General features: G+C 35.5%; 2 protein-coding genes and 2 long non-coding RNA genes across 6 annotated transcripts; 2 read left to right on the top strand and 2 right to left on the bottom strand.

Annotated features, from left to right (window-relative positions):
• Nucleotides 1–1462: 1462 nt before the first annotated feature.
• Nucleotides 1463–10823, top strand: LOC135160904 (sodium/potassium-transporting ATPase subunit beta-2). The gene is made up of 5 exons (XM_064118034.1): nucleotides 1463–2806; nucleotides 5798–6058; nucleotides 6897–7093; nucleotides 7240–7519; nucleotides 8026–10823. Exons 1-5 carry the CDS (start codon nucleotides 2680–2682, stop codon nucleotides 8127–8129), a joined length of 969 nt encoding a protein of 322 aa, XP_063974104.1. The 5' UTR covers nucleotides 1463–2679; the 3' UTR covers nucleotides 8130–10823.
• Nucleotides 2480–5803, bottom strand: LOC135160909 (uncharacterized). The gene is made up of 2 exons (XR_010298653.1): nucleotides 5495–5803; nucleotides 2480–3088 (listed from the first exon to the last, which is right to left on the bottom strand). It is a non-coding gene; the product is annotated as an uncharacterized LOC135160909 (long non-coding RNA).
• On the bottom strand, nucleotides 9444–14961 carry LOC135160910 (uncharacterized). Of its 3 annotated transcripts, XR_010298656.1 has the most exons (5): nucleotides 14544–14961; nucleotides 12689–13341; nucleotides 11909–11984; nucleotides 11596–11853; nucleotides 9444–11461 (listed from the first exon to the last, which is right to left on the bottom strand). It is a non-coding gene; the product is annotated as an uncharacterized LOC135160910 (long non-coding RNA). The 3 variants fall into 3 exon arrangements; XR_010298654.1 differs by having other exon boundaries at nucleotides 11596–11984; XR_010298655.1 differs by lacking the exon at nucleotides 14544–14961 and adding an exon at nucleotides 13797–13919 and having other exon boundaries at nucleotides 11596–11984.
• LOC135160903 (sodium/potassium-transporting ATPase subunit beta-2-like) lies at nucleotides 14065–19995 on the top strand. The gene is made up of 6 exons (XM_064118033.1): nucleotides 14065–14382; nucleotides 17116–17256; nucleotides 17336–17455; nucleotides 17925–18106; nucleotides 18190–18469; nucleotides 18777–19995. Exons 1-6 carry the CDS (start codon nucleotides 14232–14234, stop codon nucleotides 18878–18880), a joined length of 978 nt encoding a protein of 325 aa, XP_063974103.1. The 5' UTR covers nucleotides 14065–14231; the 3' UTR covers nucleotides 18881–19995.
• Nucleotides 19996–20119: the final 124 nt, after the last annotated feature.

Here is a 20119-nt window from a genome sequence, read left to right on the forward strand (position 1 = left end):
AAATTGTAATAAATAAGTTGGAGACTTATGACAATTAAAAACAAAAACAGAAGTCAAGTCGTTTTTTGTTTACAATTGTATGATATGTTTGGTTTTATTTTTGATTCATGAAAATGCAAAATAACAACTATCAATTGTTTAAATCTGACTAAATTACGTTGAACGTCAAATCTGGTGAACATAAATAAATAAAAGTTGTAGGTCATGTACATAAAAACGGCAAATAAAAACGAAACAAATGATTTACATAAGAAAATGAAAATATGTGATGTGTATATACACACGATATTAGGTGAAAATATTGAAATATATTTGTAAATGCTGTTATATCTAAAGAGAAAAAAAATTAAGAAACAAAAAAATTGAAATAAAAAACCCAAAAAGAACTTAAATATTTTAATCTCCTGTAATAAAAAAAAAGAATAAAAATTTTAAAAAACCTCAAAATCAATAACTGACTGGTCCATTATTTCCTCATTTCCCTGTTCATATTTTGTACTCTCTAAAAATTCAAGCAACACAGTTGATCGTCCAGGTTCTTTTCCATTTCTATCGAATTATAAGTGCACGATCAATGAACAAAGTTCATCTCAATAACTCTGAAGAGAATTACAAGTGGAGGCGATAACCCACCGGGTGTTTTAGAGGACAGAAAAGGCCATGGTCGATATGAATCAATAGACACTATCTATATTATGGTAGAATAATCATCTCGATAACAAGTGATGTCCCCCAGACGTCTTAAAGTAGTGCAAACATACCTTAAAGGAGCTCTACCCTCTGGACAGACTTCACTAATTTCCGGTATTTTCAGTTTTCGAATTATTAAAATTTTTTATGACAAAAGTTTAACAATTATACCGTCAGTGAGTCATTGTTAATCCAATTCTTGATTTACTTTAATCTTCTCAATGTTGAATATTAACTGTATTGTTGCACAGTACTTGATTTTTCGTCATTTTTCTTGAAATTTTCCACTTAAGGTTTTAATTTACCAGAAGGATAATTTAAAAACTTTTATACATTGAAATTCATGTAAACTAACAGTCTAGTGTTGTTTATAAATATTCAGTTAAAGTTGCAAATATAATGGAGGGATTTTATGATCCAAACATTAAAGCCATCGCTCCTCAATTTGTAATTAGAAATTTGCAGTCGAAAGTTGATGATTTAGAGCATTTTAAAATTGCTAATAACGTCACAAGGCGGTTCGACTTCGCACCAATCATAGACAGTCTTCAGCCAAACTAACCTAATCTTCACAAACGTCTCAACCAATTGTTAAGGACAAACCCACCCCCTCTTCCTCTCAACAAACCACCCCCAAGCATTACATACTAGACCCAGAGATGGGCGAGGTTTCAAAACCCTCGTTTATTGATATATCAATGGGTTTTCACATAACACAGGAGATAACCATTATTGTAAATACCCTTTTTTCCTTTTCAAAATGTGAAAAAAATCCGGAATTCACATTTAAATGATAAGCATGCCCCATACTAATAGCAAAGGAGATTCTGAAGATAATTTTCAATTTACAATCAACAATGCGATACGAACTTATAATGCAATCCATTAAATTTTTTAGTCAAGTCTAAGACTTGCCCTCGTCCAGTAAAGTATCGGAATTTATTGCAAAATTCATTCAAAGAAATCTATTTTTTTATTCTCCTTTCATTCAGAAATTTTTTTTTTAACAGTGCAAACAGTTCCACCTTTTCTCTACATTTTTCGGAAATTAAAAATCTGTGAATAAAATAGAAAATGTATCTGAATTTCGACGAACATGTCTCTTGACACATTTCTATTCACATTCCAAATTCCGAGATATTGTAATTCTGTTTAGACCATCTTCAGCGTTTGAAAAATGAAACTCCCAAACTTTTCTGAGATTCAGATTCTTTCTTTCCACCTTTCTGCGAACCCCTGCAGGGTGGATCACCCTGTGACTCAGCTTAAATAAACATCTAATTGAATACCATCTTTTCACCTATCTAATTCCCTCTCAACATTGGCAATAATACTTCATAAATAAATTTTTAAAAATCCAACTGTCCATTTTTCTTCATGTGAATAAACCAGTGTCGATGACAGTCACCTCATTGACACACGTCTCGCAAAATCCCCCCCTGTTGGCAATATCCTATATACAATATTCTCGGATCGAAGGTGGTAGTCACATCCGTTATACGACGAACGAGAAATCCTCTGGCAGGGATACCTGAAGCCCCACCACCATTGGACAAGGTTTCCCGATGGGTTCGTGTTTTTATCGCGTTTGCGCATTAAAACATAACTGAGATATCAAAAAGGGGGGGATGCAATCCACCACCGTCACAACTACCCCACCTAGTCGTACACACATTCAACACTGTTAAGGGTGGCTCGCCGGTGGGGCAAGAGAGGTGGGGAGGGAGGGGCAAACGATCGCTCAATATTCATCCCTCTGTGTAAGTAAGACCGGAGCGCAGCAGCATCAAGCAGAGTAATACGAGAGTGCGCGGCACAGACCTCTTTCTTTCGTGTCCTCGCCCACCCGTAGCTGGTCGATCACACCAGCACCAGCCAGCCGAAGCCATCACCGTATCTCTGTTCTAAAATAAAAAGAAAAAAAAGTTCATCCAACAGTTATAAATTATTGTTAAAATTAATATATTTATTAGTTAAAAAGTTTTATCAATGGAGGATAAAAAAGTCGAGCAGTACTACACACCACCCCCTAAACTTGGAAAATGGGAGTCGTTCTCTACATTTTTGTACAATTCCGAGACGGGACAGTTTCTTGGACGAACTGGCTCCAGTTGGGGTGAGTTTTTTAGCCCTCAGATCTGAGGATTAATTGTTGGAATTAATTTCCTGTCGGTGAATAATTTTTTTTCTTGATTATTTTTTAAAAAGTATTTTTTCCTGCACTTCGGGGTGGAAACGCTCCTGTAGAACAAAGGAAACCGAAATGTGCATTAGTTTTAGTAGTTTGCCGACGTAATCTGGCCTCGATATTAGTGCGCAATCGATATTCCCCTCGGTAACGACTGCTAGGCACATACCGGGCGGTTTCCACTACTGCATCAGCCATTACGCGTTGTGTCTGTAAAATACGTAGAAATTGTTGTAGTATTGGGGCCCTAGGAGTTGTCGGATACTTCGAGGGGTGCATGTACCCGAGTGTGTCCGTTAGAGAGGGCGAAAATGGAATGGTGGAAAAATCAATAGTCCTGATGCACCGGGAGGGTCGATAGTACTGGAGTTCTTCAGGTTTTTTTTTTTTGGAAAAGTTTGGGAGGATCGAGGGAAATTAATTGGGGTGATTATTCACGGGGGTTTCGTGATAGGGAGTTGCTGGGCAGCAGGGGGAGGTTTTTTGGGAAATTTTTGAGCGAATGGGGGTAGAATGGAGATAGGAGAATGACCGTCCTGTGGGGGCGATTTTTCTATAATTATTTCGGGGACATCTCATTATTTTCGGGATTAATAGCGATTTTATGTCATTAAAATGTCACTAGATTGAGAAGCCATCGTGAAATTACTAATGGAGGGACATTTTTAGTGTTATTTGAGGAGAATTACTGTTACGTAATATTTCTATGATGAAAAAAATCGTTATTCGGGGGTGTAATTAGAAAATTTTGTGATCATAAGGGGCAGTATATTTTTTTACAACGATTTTTTATCAGTCAGACGATGAAAATTTGCATAATCAATGTCTGCAGAAAATTCTGATAAATTTCAATGTTATTTAATACTGAATAGTCATATGAACCTGTAAATATAAATTAATTAAGATATTCTCATCTTCGTGTCGTTTAAACTTCGGAAATTTTAGAAAATTTAGAGTCAAATTTCATGACTTTTTAACCCCTGAATTGCATTGTCCCACTGTCCTGAAAATTAAGAATCAACTGTGCATTAAATTGCATTTTTCTTCCTGTCATTTTATATTTCCCTCGGGGAAGTATTAATAAGTACTTAGGGGTTTATCGTTCGAGAATCTCTTGTATTTGGGAGTTATGACAGGGGAATCGAGAGAGGGTCGAAATAAGCCAGTTCATTGCTGGAATACTTTGGTGCGGATGAGCACTCTCTGTTGCATAATAAGGACATGCCCTGGAAGATCAATAGGGGTGGACCAGACGGAGAAAAAAGTTGGAGAAAATTTACCGAACAAGTCAGGTAATCGGGAAACGTACCCGATTATTTATAATGAATAAAAATCGGGAAACTGATATTGAATTGCAGCAGTAGTTTTGCGTTTTCTAATTGTGTTCGCCGGGTCAATTAGTCTTGATAGAGTCTAAACTGATCAATTTCGACAGCGAGCATTTACATGTAGAGGGGTCGATACGGTGTGTCTGACGGCACCTGAGGATTTAATGGGCGACAAGTCTTGTTAATAGCAACTAAATCCCTCCACCTTTGGCTACCGAAGATTCCTGTTATTTTGGTACAAGTATTTTATTTTAATTGGTCATTATGAAGGGTCTAAAAATACATCGAGAAAGACTGTAGCATATTTTATATCACGCAAGCAATAGCATTGACATGATAATTGAACTTATTCCGAGAAAAATGAAAAAAAGGAGTTTCATAAATTTCTCGATTTTTCAGTTGTTCAAGATTTTTTTATATTTTTTTGAGAGAATATTGTAAATTTTGTAATACTCGTGATGACAATCTATTTGTTAAAAAATCAGTTATGAACGTTCCCCGAAAATGTCAGGATTCCAAGGAATTTCAGGACTTTGAAACTTATAAAATATATTTTACGATATTTTTTTACCTCTGGACCAATAACTTCGGAAATTGGTCCGCGCTGTTTGAATTTATTGTCTTCATCACTTCAGATTGCAATACTATGATATGATCTATATTTAGCGACCAGGAAAATCGATTGAACGCAATTTTCCGACCATGAATCCGTGAATTGTTTCACGCATTGATATGAGACAACAAATGCCATTTCATTTGGTCGTCAATTCAGGCCAATTAGACGTCGTATCATAATTGTCCCACTCTTAAGTATTTTACATCGTTCGATTGTGTTGATAAATCATCTGCACTGGTACATGGATTGGGTGCATTAAAAATTCGTCCGAATTAGGGATGTTGAGAAAATTGAGGACATGTCAGTGATACGTCCTGCGAGCGTTATAGGGCATAAGAAAAATTATGATAATTTCTGTGATAGAACCAGATTATTCCAGCATTATGACATGACGTTCATATCCCAGTAAAAAAGACGGCCCCTCATAAAGTTATCATCGCATAAGAAGTTAGTAATATTATCGACTGACTGTCAATAAAAAAAACATAAATGTTACGTAATCGTTATTTTCAATTCAAATAGCAGTAAAATGGTCCCTCTATTTGATATTTTACAATGTCCTCGCAATTTTACTATAATTTTTACTACATAGATTCCACGCGACCATTATATTTTATTTAAACATGGAAAATAACGTGATATTAATCAAATGATGGCAAGATATATATTTACATGTCTGCCATGTGACAGATATAACTGCGTCATGTGGCAGAAAATGATGGCGATTACTTTTGGAGACATTTTGAAAAAACGATTCCGAAACAAATCGCTTTTTGTCTAAATATATTGAACCGATGGAGGTGTCCTCGGGCACAGAGTCGGTCCTCATTCAGGCTCATGATCTGTGGAAAAATCAGATAAAAAAAAATTGTAGAGTCAGTTTATTGTTTTATTTTCCAAAAGCTGATGCTAAAAGCTGTGCCCATTATACTCATTCAAAAAAAAATGCAATTGTCCATTTCTTTTCTTTTCCAGCTAAAATCCTGCTGTTTTATGTGATTTTCTATGGAGTATTATCGGGATTTTTTGGTGCATTGCTGGCGGTATTTTACCAAACCCTAGATTATCAGCAACCAAAGTGGCAATTGGAGCGTTCGTTAATTGGTAACAATCCAGGACTTGGATTCCGGCCGTTGCCACCAGACAGCAATGTCGAGAGTACGCTCATTTGGTACAAAGCCAGTGACAAGGGAAATTTCATTCTCTGGGCTGAAGCCCTCGATAAGTTCCTCGAAGGTAACAAATAAGAATTTTTTTAATAAAAAATAAGACGGAGCCAAGTGCAAGTAACCGTTCTATTACCTTGAGCACGACGAAATAAAAAATTAAAGAGAATATTTTAGAGTAATGCCTTAAACTAAATTGTTTAAAACTAAATGTCGAGAGGCTTTCTCTTAAGAAAGAGCTTCTTAATGATCTCATTACTGCGATAACGCAGTAATTAATGTTATGCATTTCCACCTTGATGCTCTCTCACAAAAAGAACTCCTAATTGCATTAAACTCTCATTATACTCGCTGGGAATCGTAACAGCAGTCACGAGCAAATGGTTTATTTCTTCCCTTCGTTTATAAACTTTTGATGACTGAAGTGCCATTAGTCTTGGATCCAATTCAGTAGCAAAACGTAAGTCGTTGAACATATATCGGTGTGAGCAGAGTGGGGAGCCACTCAATGTATTAGAGTGCCATAAGAAAGACTCGACTGCGCACTCACCTACCCCAAAATGGTGAAGAGTGGAGGACTGTGAGACAGGTGGATGGTTTAACGATGATACAACCATTTTCAATCATCCCCTTTATCAATTAAATAGCATGAAAAAAATTGAAAAAAAAGAATACAAATATTTACTGTTTTTGCAAATATGGATCCGAGAGCTGAAGATTTTCTTAATGTCTCAATTGTAATTTCTTAATTGTTTTGTCATTTTTGGACAACGAAACACCATTACCTTTTCCCTAACCAGAAATGTACAAGACACATACAAAGACAATAAATTTACTGGACAGATGCGTCCGTTTTACCTGAACTCTAGTTACTGTAATTCTAATGACAAAACAATTGTAATTAATAGCGTACGAACCACCAAAGCCTGGCACCACTGGTCTGGCTGCACAGTATCAAGAGAACAGGGTTCTGTGCTCATACGGTAATCCACCACCTCCTGGAAAAGCCTGCATAGTTGAGCTCGAGAAGTTTTCACCCTGCGTTAAACAAAACAGATACATGTATGAGAAATCTCAGCCTTGTATTTTCTTGAAGCTGAATAAGGTACCTGAATGACCCTTTATCATCACTGGCGGTTGAACAGATTTTTTTCGAAATTTTTCTCTCTAAAAAAATCTTCGAAAAAAACACCCCAAAAGTTTTATTTCAAAATGACAAGCTATGAAATCCATCATGTTTTTGTATTTTAGATCTTTGGTTGGCAACCACAATTTTTCAATGACACAGAAAATCTACCATCCAACATGCCCCAGGATCTGCAGAACCGCATAAAAACTGCAAAAATGCGAAATCCTAAGGAGCTGGAAACAATCTGGGTTTCCTGCGAGGGAGAAAATCCCGCTGATGTTGAGAACATTGGACCCATTCAGTATAAACCAAGCTCGGGATTCCCCGGTTACTATTTCCCGTATACAAACAGACCGGGTTACCTCAGTCCGCTGGTAGCTGTGTGGTTCGAAGCGCCAAAGCGTAAGCATCTCTCAATTAATTACTACAGTAATGAGTCTAGTGATTAAACTGTCAGAGTATTTCAGTTGTGAAGTGGTAAAACCGAGATAAATCACCAATTGTGGATGAATATGGTGGAATTTCAGAATGATGGCAAAATGTATATTATGACATTTATGAAGCACATTGAGTGCTACAAAAAATGTCATTAGAAAAAATTATGTATTTGTTGTAGCTTCGAAGATATTGATTAGAAAGTGAACGCAAAGATGAGCCAACTTATTTCAGTTTACCACTTTGGTGTCAAGCATTTCACAGAGGAAAATAAATGAAATAAATAAAAATGTTTGATCAACACTTTCATAACATAATATCTCACTCACAAAATTTGGAATTCATATAAAAAATTATTTATGAATCAATAATTATTTTTCACGATCGAAATTCATTTTTCAGATGGAAGATTTCTTCGAATAAACTCTTTTTTAAGCAAGAATAATAACAATTCTGTTTTCTCTTTATCACAGGTAATGTTCTTATCAACATCGAGTGTAAAGCGTGGGCCAAAAACATTATTCACGACCGTTTCGAGAGGCGTGGTTCAGTTCACTTCGAGTTGATGGTGGATTAAACACTGTTTTCCATTAAACAATCATCAATTGCGAATGACCACAAAGAAACATCGCCATTAAATAAATAAAAAAAAAGTAAAAATAAAATCTAAAAACTCATAACAGCAGTTACCATAAGAACAAAATATTCCAGACTCATCGATGAATACGATTCAACTCGTACAAATCACTCGATCCTAATGAGATGATGCTGATTACTGAGACGAGTGATGACAGACTGTCGGAAAAATCGGACCACCATTCCCCCATTTCCACTGTAAAGAGATGGCATTTGTTAAGAGCGATTGTACGAGATGATAACAGATTCACTGACATGAATTACCATTTTTGAACTGTTTCCATTATTATTGTTATCCACTGCCGTTGATCTTAATGTTCTTCTTCGTCGACAATTTTCCAATGCGTCTCTATCATCCTGAAATGTTCATGAATTAAAATAATAAGCATCAGAGAGCACAAAAAAATACATCGGATAAAAAAGAAGAGAGTGGAATGAATTCTGCAGTGAGCGGTTAACTGATAGCCAGATTTGATAATTCAACTGGTGAAGAGGAGATCCAGAAGATAATATCAAGGAAATTCTTGTGAAATAAAAAAAAAATGTCCAGGAAAAATGTCTCTTGATATTTTCTACGACCAACAAGATGTTCAAAAGAGACCCATTACATTTATCAATTCACTCCGAATTTAGTAGTAAATCTTCACCATTTCACATTATGCACAAAAAACAGTGTCGACGTAGAGGAGTGAAATATCGCAGCTATTGGAATGGTGATCTGATTTTTTCATGGCGACAGACACATTTTTATTCTATGTACATCGTTATTATTTTATTTATTTATTTATTCGAATGATACAGAACATCTGTTAATTTAAACAATTCACAGTGATGTACCATCAATAATGCTAATGCTTTATGTTCATAATTTTAAGAGGAATGAATAATTTACACAACACTAACGACGTTTTACATCGACTTTCATTCAAATGATGCAAATGAGAATGATGAATCAAACAATTTAAAAGAACATTCTGACTCCACATGATTCCTAAAATTCGATAAATAAGAGCCAATGATTCAAATCGATATGATCGAAATTTCATCAATTTAGAGCTTTCAATGTGTGTCATGACTAAATGAGCAAATAATTGCGACTGTTATCTTCAGTTTTTTCATGTACGAGGAAGCACTTGTGACCTCTGCGATATAGTACGTGTCTTAATAGGGGATCGACGATCGGATAAGTCCAACACATGATTGAAAAAAAATATATATAATAGAAAAAGAATCCTAAGAAATTTAAAAAACAATACATATGTATAGAACACGCTTTTGAAGAGGCATTTGCTTAGTCACTGGGGATCTGTGAAGAGATGAGAATGTGCAACGTCAAAAAAAAATAAAAAATTCTGCAAGCCTATAGTGATGATATATCGTCCTTACGATCATACATACGAACAAAAAAATAATGAAAGAAAAAAAATTAAAAAATGTTTAAGATTAAATTAATTGTACCGAATAATAAAATACTATAGTGATATAGTAAACACAGTCGTATATAGTTGAAATAGGTACTTAGGAGTGAAAAAAAAAAAATGGTTGTTTCGATGATTTATCTTTTTGAGAGAGAAAAATACGTTCCACTACCACGACATTTTCTTAAATAAAAATGTAAACATGAATTAAGAGATTTGTGAAGATAAAATGCAATGTAATGAGTAAAACTGTTCACAGAATCCTGAGTAATACGCCTGATCTATAAGTACCAGTGGCACTTTGCATTAATCTATTGAAGGGACAAGTGTATCATTTAATTATTGTTCATTAATTTAATCGCTATTTATTGAATCGAGACTTTGTATTTATTAGACGCATTGACTGTACACGCCTGTGTGTGCCGCCGTTTAAACAATTTTATTGATAAATAAAGAACTTCGTAATACATACTAATTATTTTAAGATGATAAATTATATGAATTTTAGGGAGATCAAGAATGACGGAAATTTAAAAAAAAAACGATATTAAAATTAAATTGAAGACGCGTTCAGGGCGGTAACGTATTTGAATATTATTATTAGTGTTATTTATTGTAATCGGTAATGAGAGAGGAAAACAAATTTACATGAAAATACGAAAGATGGAAAATACCAAAAGAATACGATTTAAAAAAATATTGAGAATATAATTCATCATTATAGGTGCACCATTTTCTTATAAATGGGCATCTAATGTTGTTGGAATGTTTAAAAACTTGAAGAGTATGTGGGAAAAAAAAGTATGAGAACGTGCGAGAGTACAAAAAAAAAACAATTTGAGAAAATGGGAGACAGTGAAAATGAATTCGAATGTTCACATCATTCGAATTTGAAATGATGTTTCAGTTTTAAATGAAAAAAAAAAAAACCTAAAATACTGCGAACAGATAGTCCCAAAATGAATAAGAGGTTCAATAAAATCATACCGCGATACCCAGTTTATCGTTGTATGAGGTGAAATAATTATTGCATTTGTGACCGAAAGACAAAACAAATGGTAAAATAAACATCGGTAGTTCATTCTCTAATAAGAACCCCAAGGCGATATTGATTACGTCTCGATACTTACATGAAGTTACTTAAATTACTCGTAATTTTTAATTACGATCGTTGGCAAAATTTGTGCAAATAAAGGAAAGAAAATTAAAAAAAAAAATTGTCTTTGTTACCTAAATAGGAAACTTGCACGATTGTTTATTTTTATTTTTTACACCTCGATACTGATATGTTCCACTTTGCTGCGCGGCAGGGGTGCGTCCCAGCGAAGTAGAACAGGAATTTCGGAGTCAGACGCCCGTTTTTTCGAATAAAAAAAATCTCAGCAATTTTCAAGAGGGTGAGGCTTCGCGGCATCCCCTTTGGCATGGGGTGCCCCACAGAATGACTAACGGTCGATGTGGAAAATTTAATGACATTATTCTTGTTCTCATTCTTTTCGGTAGATGGCTGCAGGGGTGCGTACCCATTCCCTCTGAAAATCTTCAGATTTGATATTTAAACCCAGAATATGCATTACTGTTCAGGTTTATTATTATATATGGAAAATTGCGTCTCGTCAGGTGCGGAAGGGCACGATTTCTTTGACTTCTTGAAAGAACACGACGAAAGAAGAAAATTCGGCCAATAAAATATTCTTCCCACAAAAAATTAAAGGGAGTTGAATTGCAATAACAGCAAACAACAAATTACAATTCTTACGCACCCGATTTTTCTCCAGCTTCATTAGTGTCTTTAGAAGTCATTAAATTTATCGTATAGACCTTCCGTAATATGACATTATCACTCTGCGATTACCTAAAAGGAACGTAAGTGCATAATAAATATTTATTGACCCGCATTCTCCAGTGCTTAAGCAAATATTTTATCACCAGAGTGATCCTCCTTGTTGAAAGAGGGATAATAATTTGGAAAAAAAAACTGGTACGAACCGGTGTGCGCGTGGTATTGACTCGGCAAATCTCTCAAAAAGCCCTCATCAAAGATTCCATAAAACGAGACGAATCACCGCATGTATCGTTTACACGTGCCTCAATCCTCCAATTCCGTTCATTGTATCTGACACTAGAGAGCTTATTGTTACAATATATACGTAGGTAAACGGCATTGGAACCACGAGACAGGATGCGGTCAATTCAGACATGAAGCTTTGTCCATGTATGACTCAGATTATGTGACGAAACGTAACTCTGCAGTTGTAACTCAAGTTTAGATATATGTATACGTAGAATATAATAACTGAACCTGATATTTCTGGTGAAGGTGCTTTATCAATTAAACACAAGACTGGACGGCAATTTCTTAATCCGGAAGAGGAAATCTAGAAGGAGAAGAGGAAATAAGTCAGTCATTCACAGACAAAAAAAATTTACAATCCTCGGTAGTTTATGGACTAGATTTTAGTATTGTTAAGCCCAACTTAAAACGACTTTTCTCGTATTTTTGATTAATTATAAGATTTATCCATAAAATTAATTTGCAGTTATCTGCAACATATATACACTTAGAATGACATTCAGTTAAATAATTATCAACTATCAACTATTATAGACTATTATTCAGTTAATTATTATCAATAATTATCAAGTATAATAATTATATTATTATTATTATTATCAGTTAATTAATTATTATTATGTTATTATTTGAGAATTGCCATTTGTTCTATGATGTCACAGTGTTAAAAGAGGCGCTGAGGTCCAACATTCCTTCTAGAAGTACATTTAGGGCATTACGCGGAGTCGACGAATAATATTAAAGATGCATTTTGACTATTTCACCAAATGATTACGAAAATTACTGATCAAAATTTTTCTATTCAGTTTTTTTCAATCATTTAAGTGCAGACTTTAGAAGAGTCTTTTGGAAGTTGAACGTTTCTTCGAGTTAAGACTCTTTAAAGTCCCGAATCAAAAGTTTTATATGTGTTCAATTCATCTGCCGATGTCGAATCGAATTTTAAAAGTATATTCCCAGAGAATGAGTGCAAATGAAGAGGTGATAAATGAAGCCTTAATCCCATACCTAACTGTCTAGTCCACAAGTCTGGTAATTCTCAATCCATGGCCAGTTTAAATTAAATTATCAACAAATCGAGTTAAATAAAAATAGAAATCCAGCATCGAAGAAAATGGGAAAATAGAGAAATTGTCAATTGGTGTCCGATGATATATGTAGACTACAACTCGTTGATTTCCCATGATGGTGCTGACTGGGGGAATGTGATGTGATATTCATCACTGAGGTAAAAAATTATCGATGAATTGTGAACATTTCGCTTGAACCAAGTGGAATTGGATCAAATCGGGATTTTGTTCATCTTCATATTGAACAGTGTCCGTGCGCAAACATCATTGTCGAATTTGCAGTCATTTCTTTGCATTACTTTACATACAGAGATTAATTCTTGAAAAATTACGTGCGCGTTCCATAATCTGCCAGTCAAAACCATATTCGGTAGAAATTAGGGAACAGTTACGCACTTTTGCAGATAACTTTCAGGAAAAAGGCCAACACGTTTCAGAAAAAGTCTGAAACGTTCAGTAAAAAAATCCGTAACTCTTCCGTAATTTTGACTGAATACTGTTTTGACTGGCAGATTACGAAACAGAGACATTATTTCTTAAGAATCTTCCTCTTCGTGTACATTATCGAGGCGTCAGCATCCAGGAAAAATTCTGAAATTAAGAATTATTTTCACTATTAAAATTTTTCTAGGTCACTGTCGATTTTGTACGCAGTTTTGCAGAACTTAAAAGAACCTATTGACGAAAAATCATCGCTTCCTGGAATTTTTAAGTCTCCCTGACCGCGCACATCAATTTCTTAAAGTGTCGATCCATTTGAAACACTATCAATATTTTTAAAAAACTGTTCGTAAAGAATTACATCTGTAGTGAAGTGACAAAAGAAGTCAAATTAACTTATCTCTCGTCTATTCTGTTAACGAATATCTCATTTCATTCAGAGCTGTTAGAATGCTCGGATCGATAAGTAATGAATGAATAAATAAATAAATGGTCTCCAATTTTCTGAATATATCTCTGAAAAATCAGGAAAACCTATCCAAGCCTGAGGACATCTAAAAGTCAACAATACGTTAAAAAGTAAAAAGTCTCCTCTTTGGAGGTACCCAAGTGTTCTCCCAGTTGCTGACTATCCAAAAATGATCAAACAATCAATACAACGATCCAATAAAATTGTAACACCATCAAAACCCATTGATAAACCAATAATACTTGATGCTGTTAGTTTAACAAGGTGGACAGCTGGCTACGAGGTAAAACAGCACCGTGGGAGGGATAAATAATGACCAAGGTAGGAGGTACACTATATGGGGGAACCGAGGTAGAGGTATCTCAACTGCAGGCTAACGCCTCTTACAACTTTAGTTGATTCAGCCAGGCGGGTACCAACAGACGGCTCGACAGTTGGCCCCCAACATAACAGTTATTTTCAAACTTCAGGACTAAACTCACCCGATTAAATTCACATCCACTCGATCTCCTAAAATATCAAATACATACTGATTTAATTGACAAAAAAAAAGTTGGATTAAAACGTCAAAATGGTCGCTAAAGACCCGAGGAAGGAGTTGGTGACGGAGTCGATGAACCCGTACGAGAAACCGCCCAGTGTGACCACAGGACAGTCTATTAAAAATTTTCTGTATAATCCACAAACAGGCGCTGTTTTGGGAAGGACACCCAGTAGCTGGGGTAAGTCATAATAATTCATTAATCGAGATAATCGTCATTCATTTTGCGCAGTTTGTATGAGGATCGGTTGCCAGGAACGCCGTGGAGGCAAACACTAGAGTGAATTCCCCTTTTTATTACCGATATCCGCAGGTGATGGTTTTTTTCATTAATCTGCTTACCTATTATTCTATCGTCCATCAGATTTTATGGGCACCCAATGGGGATTCTGCCCAGACATAATCGAAAATAAAACGATCCTCTTCCTCTTCCCATTGATGTTTATCGATGAATAAGCGCCGGTTGCACTATAGCATGTGAATGTCTTTCGTTGGATGAGTCATGTAATAACAACAGAAAATAATTCCTCGGGTTCGTCACCCACGCGATGTTAATTAATCATCTTCACTTTGGATTTTTCGGTCATTTGGTGGTAGATGCGCCGAGTATTATGGAATATTTGGGAAGGGTCGAGGTAGTGCGGCCACTCCCCTCAGAAATTCATACGAATCCTTCACGATTAGTGTTCAATACTACTATCAATGTCCCCCCACTCTTGCTTTTATGAAGCCACAAGTTGTTGTGCGACTACTGAACGGGTGTGACGGTGAGGAACCACGCGGACATGTTGTTGTCTCGCTCGCGGAGGCCATTAACGATCTTCCTTACCGACTGGAGTTTGCTGTAACTGACGCGAGCCGAGTGTAACCGAATTGAACCGACTTCACTGACAATGACCTTCGCTCCAATTACCCACGAAAATTCAATTTAGCGGTTGACCGGGAGACACTGTCGATGTAATAACATTTGAGGAAATCGGGGTAATTTTATTGGATAATGAGAGGAAAAGAACGGCTTTAATTTGGTTTGATTTATTTACTGATGGGGGAGTTGGGGACTTATTGTGATTCTCAACGACGAGATTTTATCACGATTCGGAGCTTTCTCGTATTGTGATTATGAAATTGGATTGGATTTAAGACGATTTAAGACAAATATTCAATTCAAAAAGGAATTCATTTTTTTAAAATAATTCATTCTGGTTACAGGTTACATTCCAGGAGTTTTTATTTGTCATTATTGTTGACAAATTCAATATAATCACCAAAAACTGATAGAAAGTTCAACAGAATTATAATAGATTTTGCCAAATGAATTCACTTCATTTTTCCACGAAATTTTTTTCTACGTATTGAGGTAGATAAGTTTCCTTAAATTGAATTCTGAGATTAAAAACTTCACTTTACAATACCGAAATTTATCTGATCGATGGTTCTAATATGTTCCGAACTATGTGAAGAATTTCAACGATTACGATTTTATTCAATTAAAGAAGAGCCTTCAGGGTCTCGTCCAGCAGTTCCCACTGATAATTACACTCGCTGTAGAGAAGTGATAAGTCTGATAATTCCACCGACACTTATCAATGGTTTTCATGTGTGGTAGATGTTGCATGAAAATAATCAAATGTGTCCTTTGATTTGCCAGTTGTTCCTATAAATCGCCTCATATAATGATTTTTTTATAAAACAAAATGAAAATAAAAAATTCTCGTCTTTTGGGCCGTTCTGTACTTGAAAATTAGAAAGTTCCTGAGCGACTCACGAGTTATACAGATTTTGAGCCTTTCCGGACCTCTCTAGAATTCCCTAAAACATATCATGAATTTTATGAGACAAGAAAATCAACTCAGAACTTACACGTTCGTTAAGATATTCCTCAAAGTCGATTCCAAAACCCCATAAAAAATAAAAAGACCCCTTACTCCGCTCCCACATTGAGGCCCATATTTTTTTTCTTCTGATTACTATTTTCCTCCTGTTTGTTTGTCCTACATTAATCGATAAAATTTAAAGAACAATTCTGAAAACGGTATGGTATAGAGAAGTACCCAGAGGTGCTGACTGGCAATTGTTAAACTTCCCTTAGTACGAACGTTTACAACGAGGTCAATTGACATTAAATGGCGGTATTACGTTATTACGTAAGTCTAGGGCCACACCAAAAGGGTATGCGTGCACTCACGTGTCTTTGAGTACATGTCCTCAAAGCAACTTGAAAGTAACAAATATTCACAGCATAAATTTATCGTCATTTCATAATCAATTACCAAAATTATTAATTCATTGGAATATCTGTACTTTCATCAACTGTATCACCAGTAGAATTTCAATGCAGTTGATAAATTTCAATTTGAAGTTCACGAAAGATTCGCCAAAGTGCGGAATTAATCTGAAGGACGGAGCATTAAAATTGGGAAATCTAATGGTAGAAAAGAAATTAGTGACTTCCGTTTTCCGGGGTTCATTCAGGATGCTGGAATGTAGTTATAACAGAAATGACCTTGACGAAACATTGAATCAGCGCGGTGTAATTGGATTGCTCCATTTGACTAGGCATTTTCATCCTCTTTATAAATTGATGTACGGACTAACGTAATTAATCTGTTGCTCGACATTACTCTGCTATCATTCGCTTGCTGTACCCAATGTTTGTTGACGTCGACAGGTGTTGAATGGAGCGGAGGAAGAAGAAATGCAAAGATCTTCAAACAGTTGAAAATTGGGTCAATATACAGAAAACAGTTCAGAATTTTGTTACAAGGTTTTTTCTGTGTCCATCGAAGACTTTATTTCCTCACGAATTATTTTATAAATCTTGAAAGGCTCTCACCAATTCGAAAGATTGGGGAAAGATCGTTTAGGGTGGATGTAGTTGCAGTAGATGAAAATGTCCACCTTTATATTGTTTCAGGAAAAATTGGTATATTTTATTTGATCTTCTACGGAGTCCTCGCTGCCCTAGTCGCCATCTGTTTTTTCATATTCTTCCAAACGCTGGATCCAAGAGTTCCAAAATGGCAGCTAGAAAGATCACTGATTGGTACAAATCCAGGTAATTTTCATTCCTAACTTGCTTTTTCTGCTTATTTGTGGATTTTTTTACTTACTTTGGATGAATTTTATGTTGATAGGATTGGGATTTAGGCCAATGCCACCAGAGGACAACGTCGAGAGCACGCTGATCTGGTTCAAAGGCAGTAATCGAACAAATTATAATTACTGGGTTACATCGCTGAAAAACTTTCTAGCGGGTGAGTAGCTGAGCTTTTGGTTAGGGTGGGAAGAATCCTAAGAAAACAGAATAATCGAAGCTTCAGAGCTTTACGTGTTGCATGAAAATCTACAGCTCGTAAGTGGCTCATGGAAACATATTGTCATCTGTGAAGTTGTCAATCTCCTTTAAATACTTCTGCTATTTTTTCCAGACGTAACATTTGATTTTTGTTGTCGTAAATCACTAGTGAAGTCGTGAAAGAAGATTTCACTTTCGTTACTGACCAGTTTTTCAAAAATTTCTCGATATCCAATGAAGATAGCAATATTTTGATCTAAACCCTTTTTGTAGAGTGAATTGAGTGCTACAACAAATGTCATAACAAGATTTTCCCTATCTCCCTTAGATTCGGATATATTGATCAAGAACTCGACTGAGAGATCACAATATAATTAATAAGTTGGGGGTAGACCTCCTCATATTGACTGTATTATTTTGCTCTGCAGATTATAAGAAACCAGGTTCTTCTCCTGGTCGTGGTCAGAACGTAGTTAACTGTCGGGATGGCAAAATAATAGAACCTTGGCAAGTCTGTGTAGTGAATGTGCGAGACTGGCATCCGTGTACTGAGGAAAATTTCTTCGGATATCATACCTCGAGTCCATGTGTCTTCCTAAAGCTGAACAAAGTAAAATTGTCCTTCATTGTTACTCGTCATTTTTTAAGTTCATTGAGAATGTTGAACTACATATTTGATTGTGCCTTTTGCAGATTTACGGATGGATGCCGGAATATTACAACACCACTGAAAATCTTCCTCCAGATATGCCTAAGCAGCTCAACGCAACGATCCATCAGTTGGTGCAAGAAAATTCACTGCAGCTGAATACGATATGGGTTTCATGTGAGGGAGAAAATCCTTCTGATCAAGAAAATATTGGAGTTGTCAAGTACTATCCGAAGCAGGGCTTCCCGGGTTACTTTTATCCGTATTACCATAGTGACGGATATCTCAGTCCTCTCGTTGCTGTTCAGTTCGAACGTCCACGACGTATGTACATCTTTTTTCATGTTCCGAATGTCAATGGAGAGTGTTATTTAATTTTTTTAATTTAAATTTGAATTATCTGAATATTGGAAGGGAGGCAGAGTTCACGACGGATGTTGTTAGCCGAAATTTTCCCATTTTTAAGATGATCTCTAGATACGAATTGCTTGTAGCCCAAAGAATAATCATTTTTTTCAAGAATTCAGAGGTGGTAATTAAGATTTTAGAGTTTAAGTGTAGAATAACTTCATGTTCGGAGATTTGAAGGTCTTCATTAAGTTAAACTAATCATTAATTCTACATTTTCCAGCTGGAATTCTCATCAACATTGAGTGCAAAGCCTGGGCCAGGAATATCAAGCATCACAGGAACGACAAAATAGGTTCGGTACATTTTGAGCTCTTGGTTGATTAATGCAATCAGTGTTCAATAAAACGTTCCTCATCATGCACTTTGTGAGATTAAAGTCAATTTACAAAAGAAATCGGGAATCTCCGAGAAACCTGATCATTAAGGTCTGAGAAACGAAATTTTCATTATTTCTTCCGAAGCGCCTTATTTTTTATGACAACATATTGTTAAGTGATTCATCTCACCCAAAGTCTGAACAAATGTCAATCCTACTCTAGAAAATTATTGAAATTTCATCACCGAAACTGTCAGAAATGCCGAAGATATTGGAGCAGCTTTTAGAAAATCTCATCTTCATATTGTATCGGTATTCGATGATATTAATTGTGTAATTTATATGCGTATCGTCGTCACATTACATGTAAATACCTGATGAAGGACAAAAAATTTGATACGGAATTTATAAAAAATGGAGTCTATGATATCAGTTATGAAGTGGTACAACGCAATAAGTGGAAGTGTTTCGGCAATCAGTAAGTTCAGAAGAATATTGAGAAATTCTTTTTTATCACACGCTGCGGAAAAGTAAAGTTTTAGACACGTTTCATATTCTTTCGCCTCTTTTCCCCATATTGTGATGAAAATAACGTTTCATACACGTGAGAAAAGTAGTTTTTGGCTCGCGGGTTTATATTACTGGTTCCCAGCTTGTACTGCAACATTTCCGCAGTCAAAAAAGCCCTTTTCTGCACTCGTATCGAAATATATTTCCATATTTTCTGTGAAAAAAATATTCACGAGAGGAATCCACAATTGGAGAAAATGCAAAGAATGGGCAACTACGTTTTATCACTTCATCACACAAATAACTTCGTTTTATCTCTGAGTGAATAGTTTGTAGATTTTTTCGATAATTATACAATGTATTTGTCTTTTTGAACATCGTGTGTCTCGATTGATCTAATGGATCTGTGATTTTTACCATACATATGAATCTCCCCAGAAAATTATTTTTAAAAATGAAATAATGTCTTTGAAATTAATACTCCATGCACGTTTATATATGAGAATATCTATCCTTTATTATTAGGTAGAAAATGTTGTTGCAGACTCTTTGGAATGAAAATAATATTTTAAGGAATAAAAAAATCTACTGCCATCACAAATTATAATTTATACATTCTGCGTTGTTTTATTTCTCCATCCGAAACCTTAGAATTTCCTGTCATTTTTTGCATCATTTATTAGCAACAATAACTACACTGATTGCTGCTTTGAATATAAACTAAGAAAGTCGGAAAA

The sequence above is a fragment of the Diachasmimorpha longicaudata genome, chromosome 3 (genome assembly GCF_034640455.1).
Source record: "Diachasmimorpha longicaudata isolate KC_UGA_2023 chromosome 3, iyDiaLong2, whole genome shotgun sequence".
NCBI lineage: Eukaryota > Metazoa > Arthropoda > Insecta > Hymenoptera > Braconidae > Diachasmimorpha > Diachasmimorpha longicaudata.

Coding starts and splice junctions, on each gene's coding strand:
- LOC135160904 (XM_064118034.1), top strand. CDS start 2,680: ATGGAGGATAAAAAAGTCGAGCAGTACTACACACCACCCCCTAAACTT. Junction 2,807..5,797: donor ACGAACTGGCTCCAGTTGGG/GTGAGTTTTTTA, acceptor TTTCTTTTCCAG/CTAAAATCCTGCTGTTTTAT. Junction 7,520..8,025: donor GTGGTTCGAAGCGCCAAAGC/GTAAGCATCTCT, acceptor TCTTTATCACAG/GTAATGTTCTTATCAACATC.
- LOC135160903 (XM_064118033.1), top strand. CDS start 14,232: ATGGTCGCTAAAGACCCGAGGAAGGAGTTGGTGACGGAGTCGATGAAC. Junction 14,383..17,115: donor AAGGACACCCAGTAGCTGGG/GTAAGTCATAAT, acceptor ATATTGTTTCAG/GAAAAATTGGTATATTTTAT. Junction 17,257..17,335: donor ACTGATTGGTACAAATCCAG/GTAATTTTCATT, acceptor TTATGTTGATAG/GATTGGGATTTAGGCCAATG.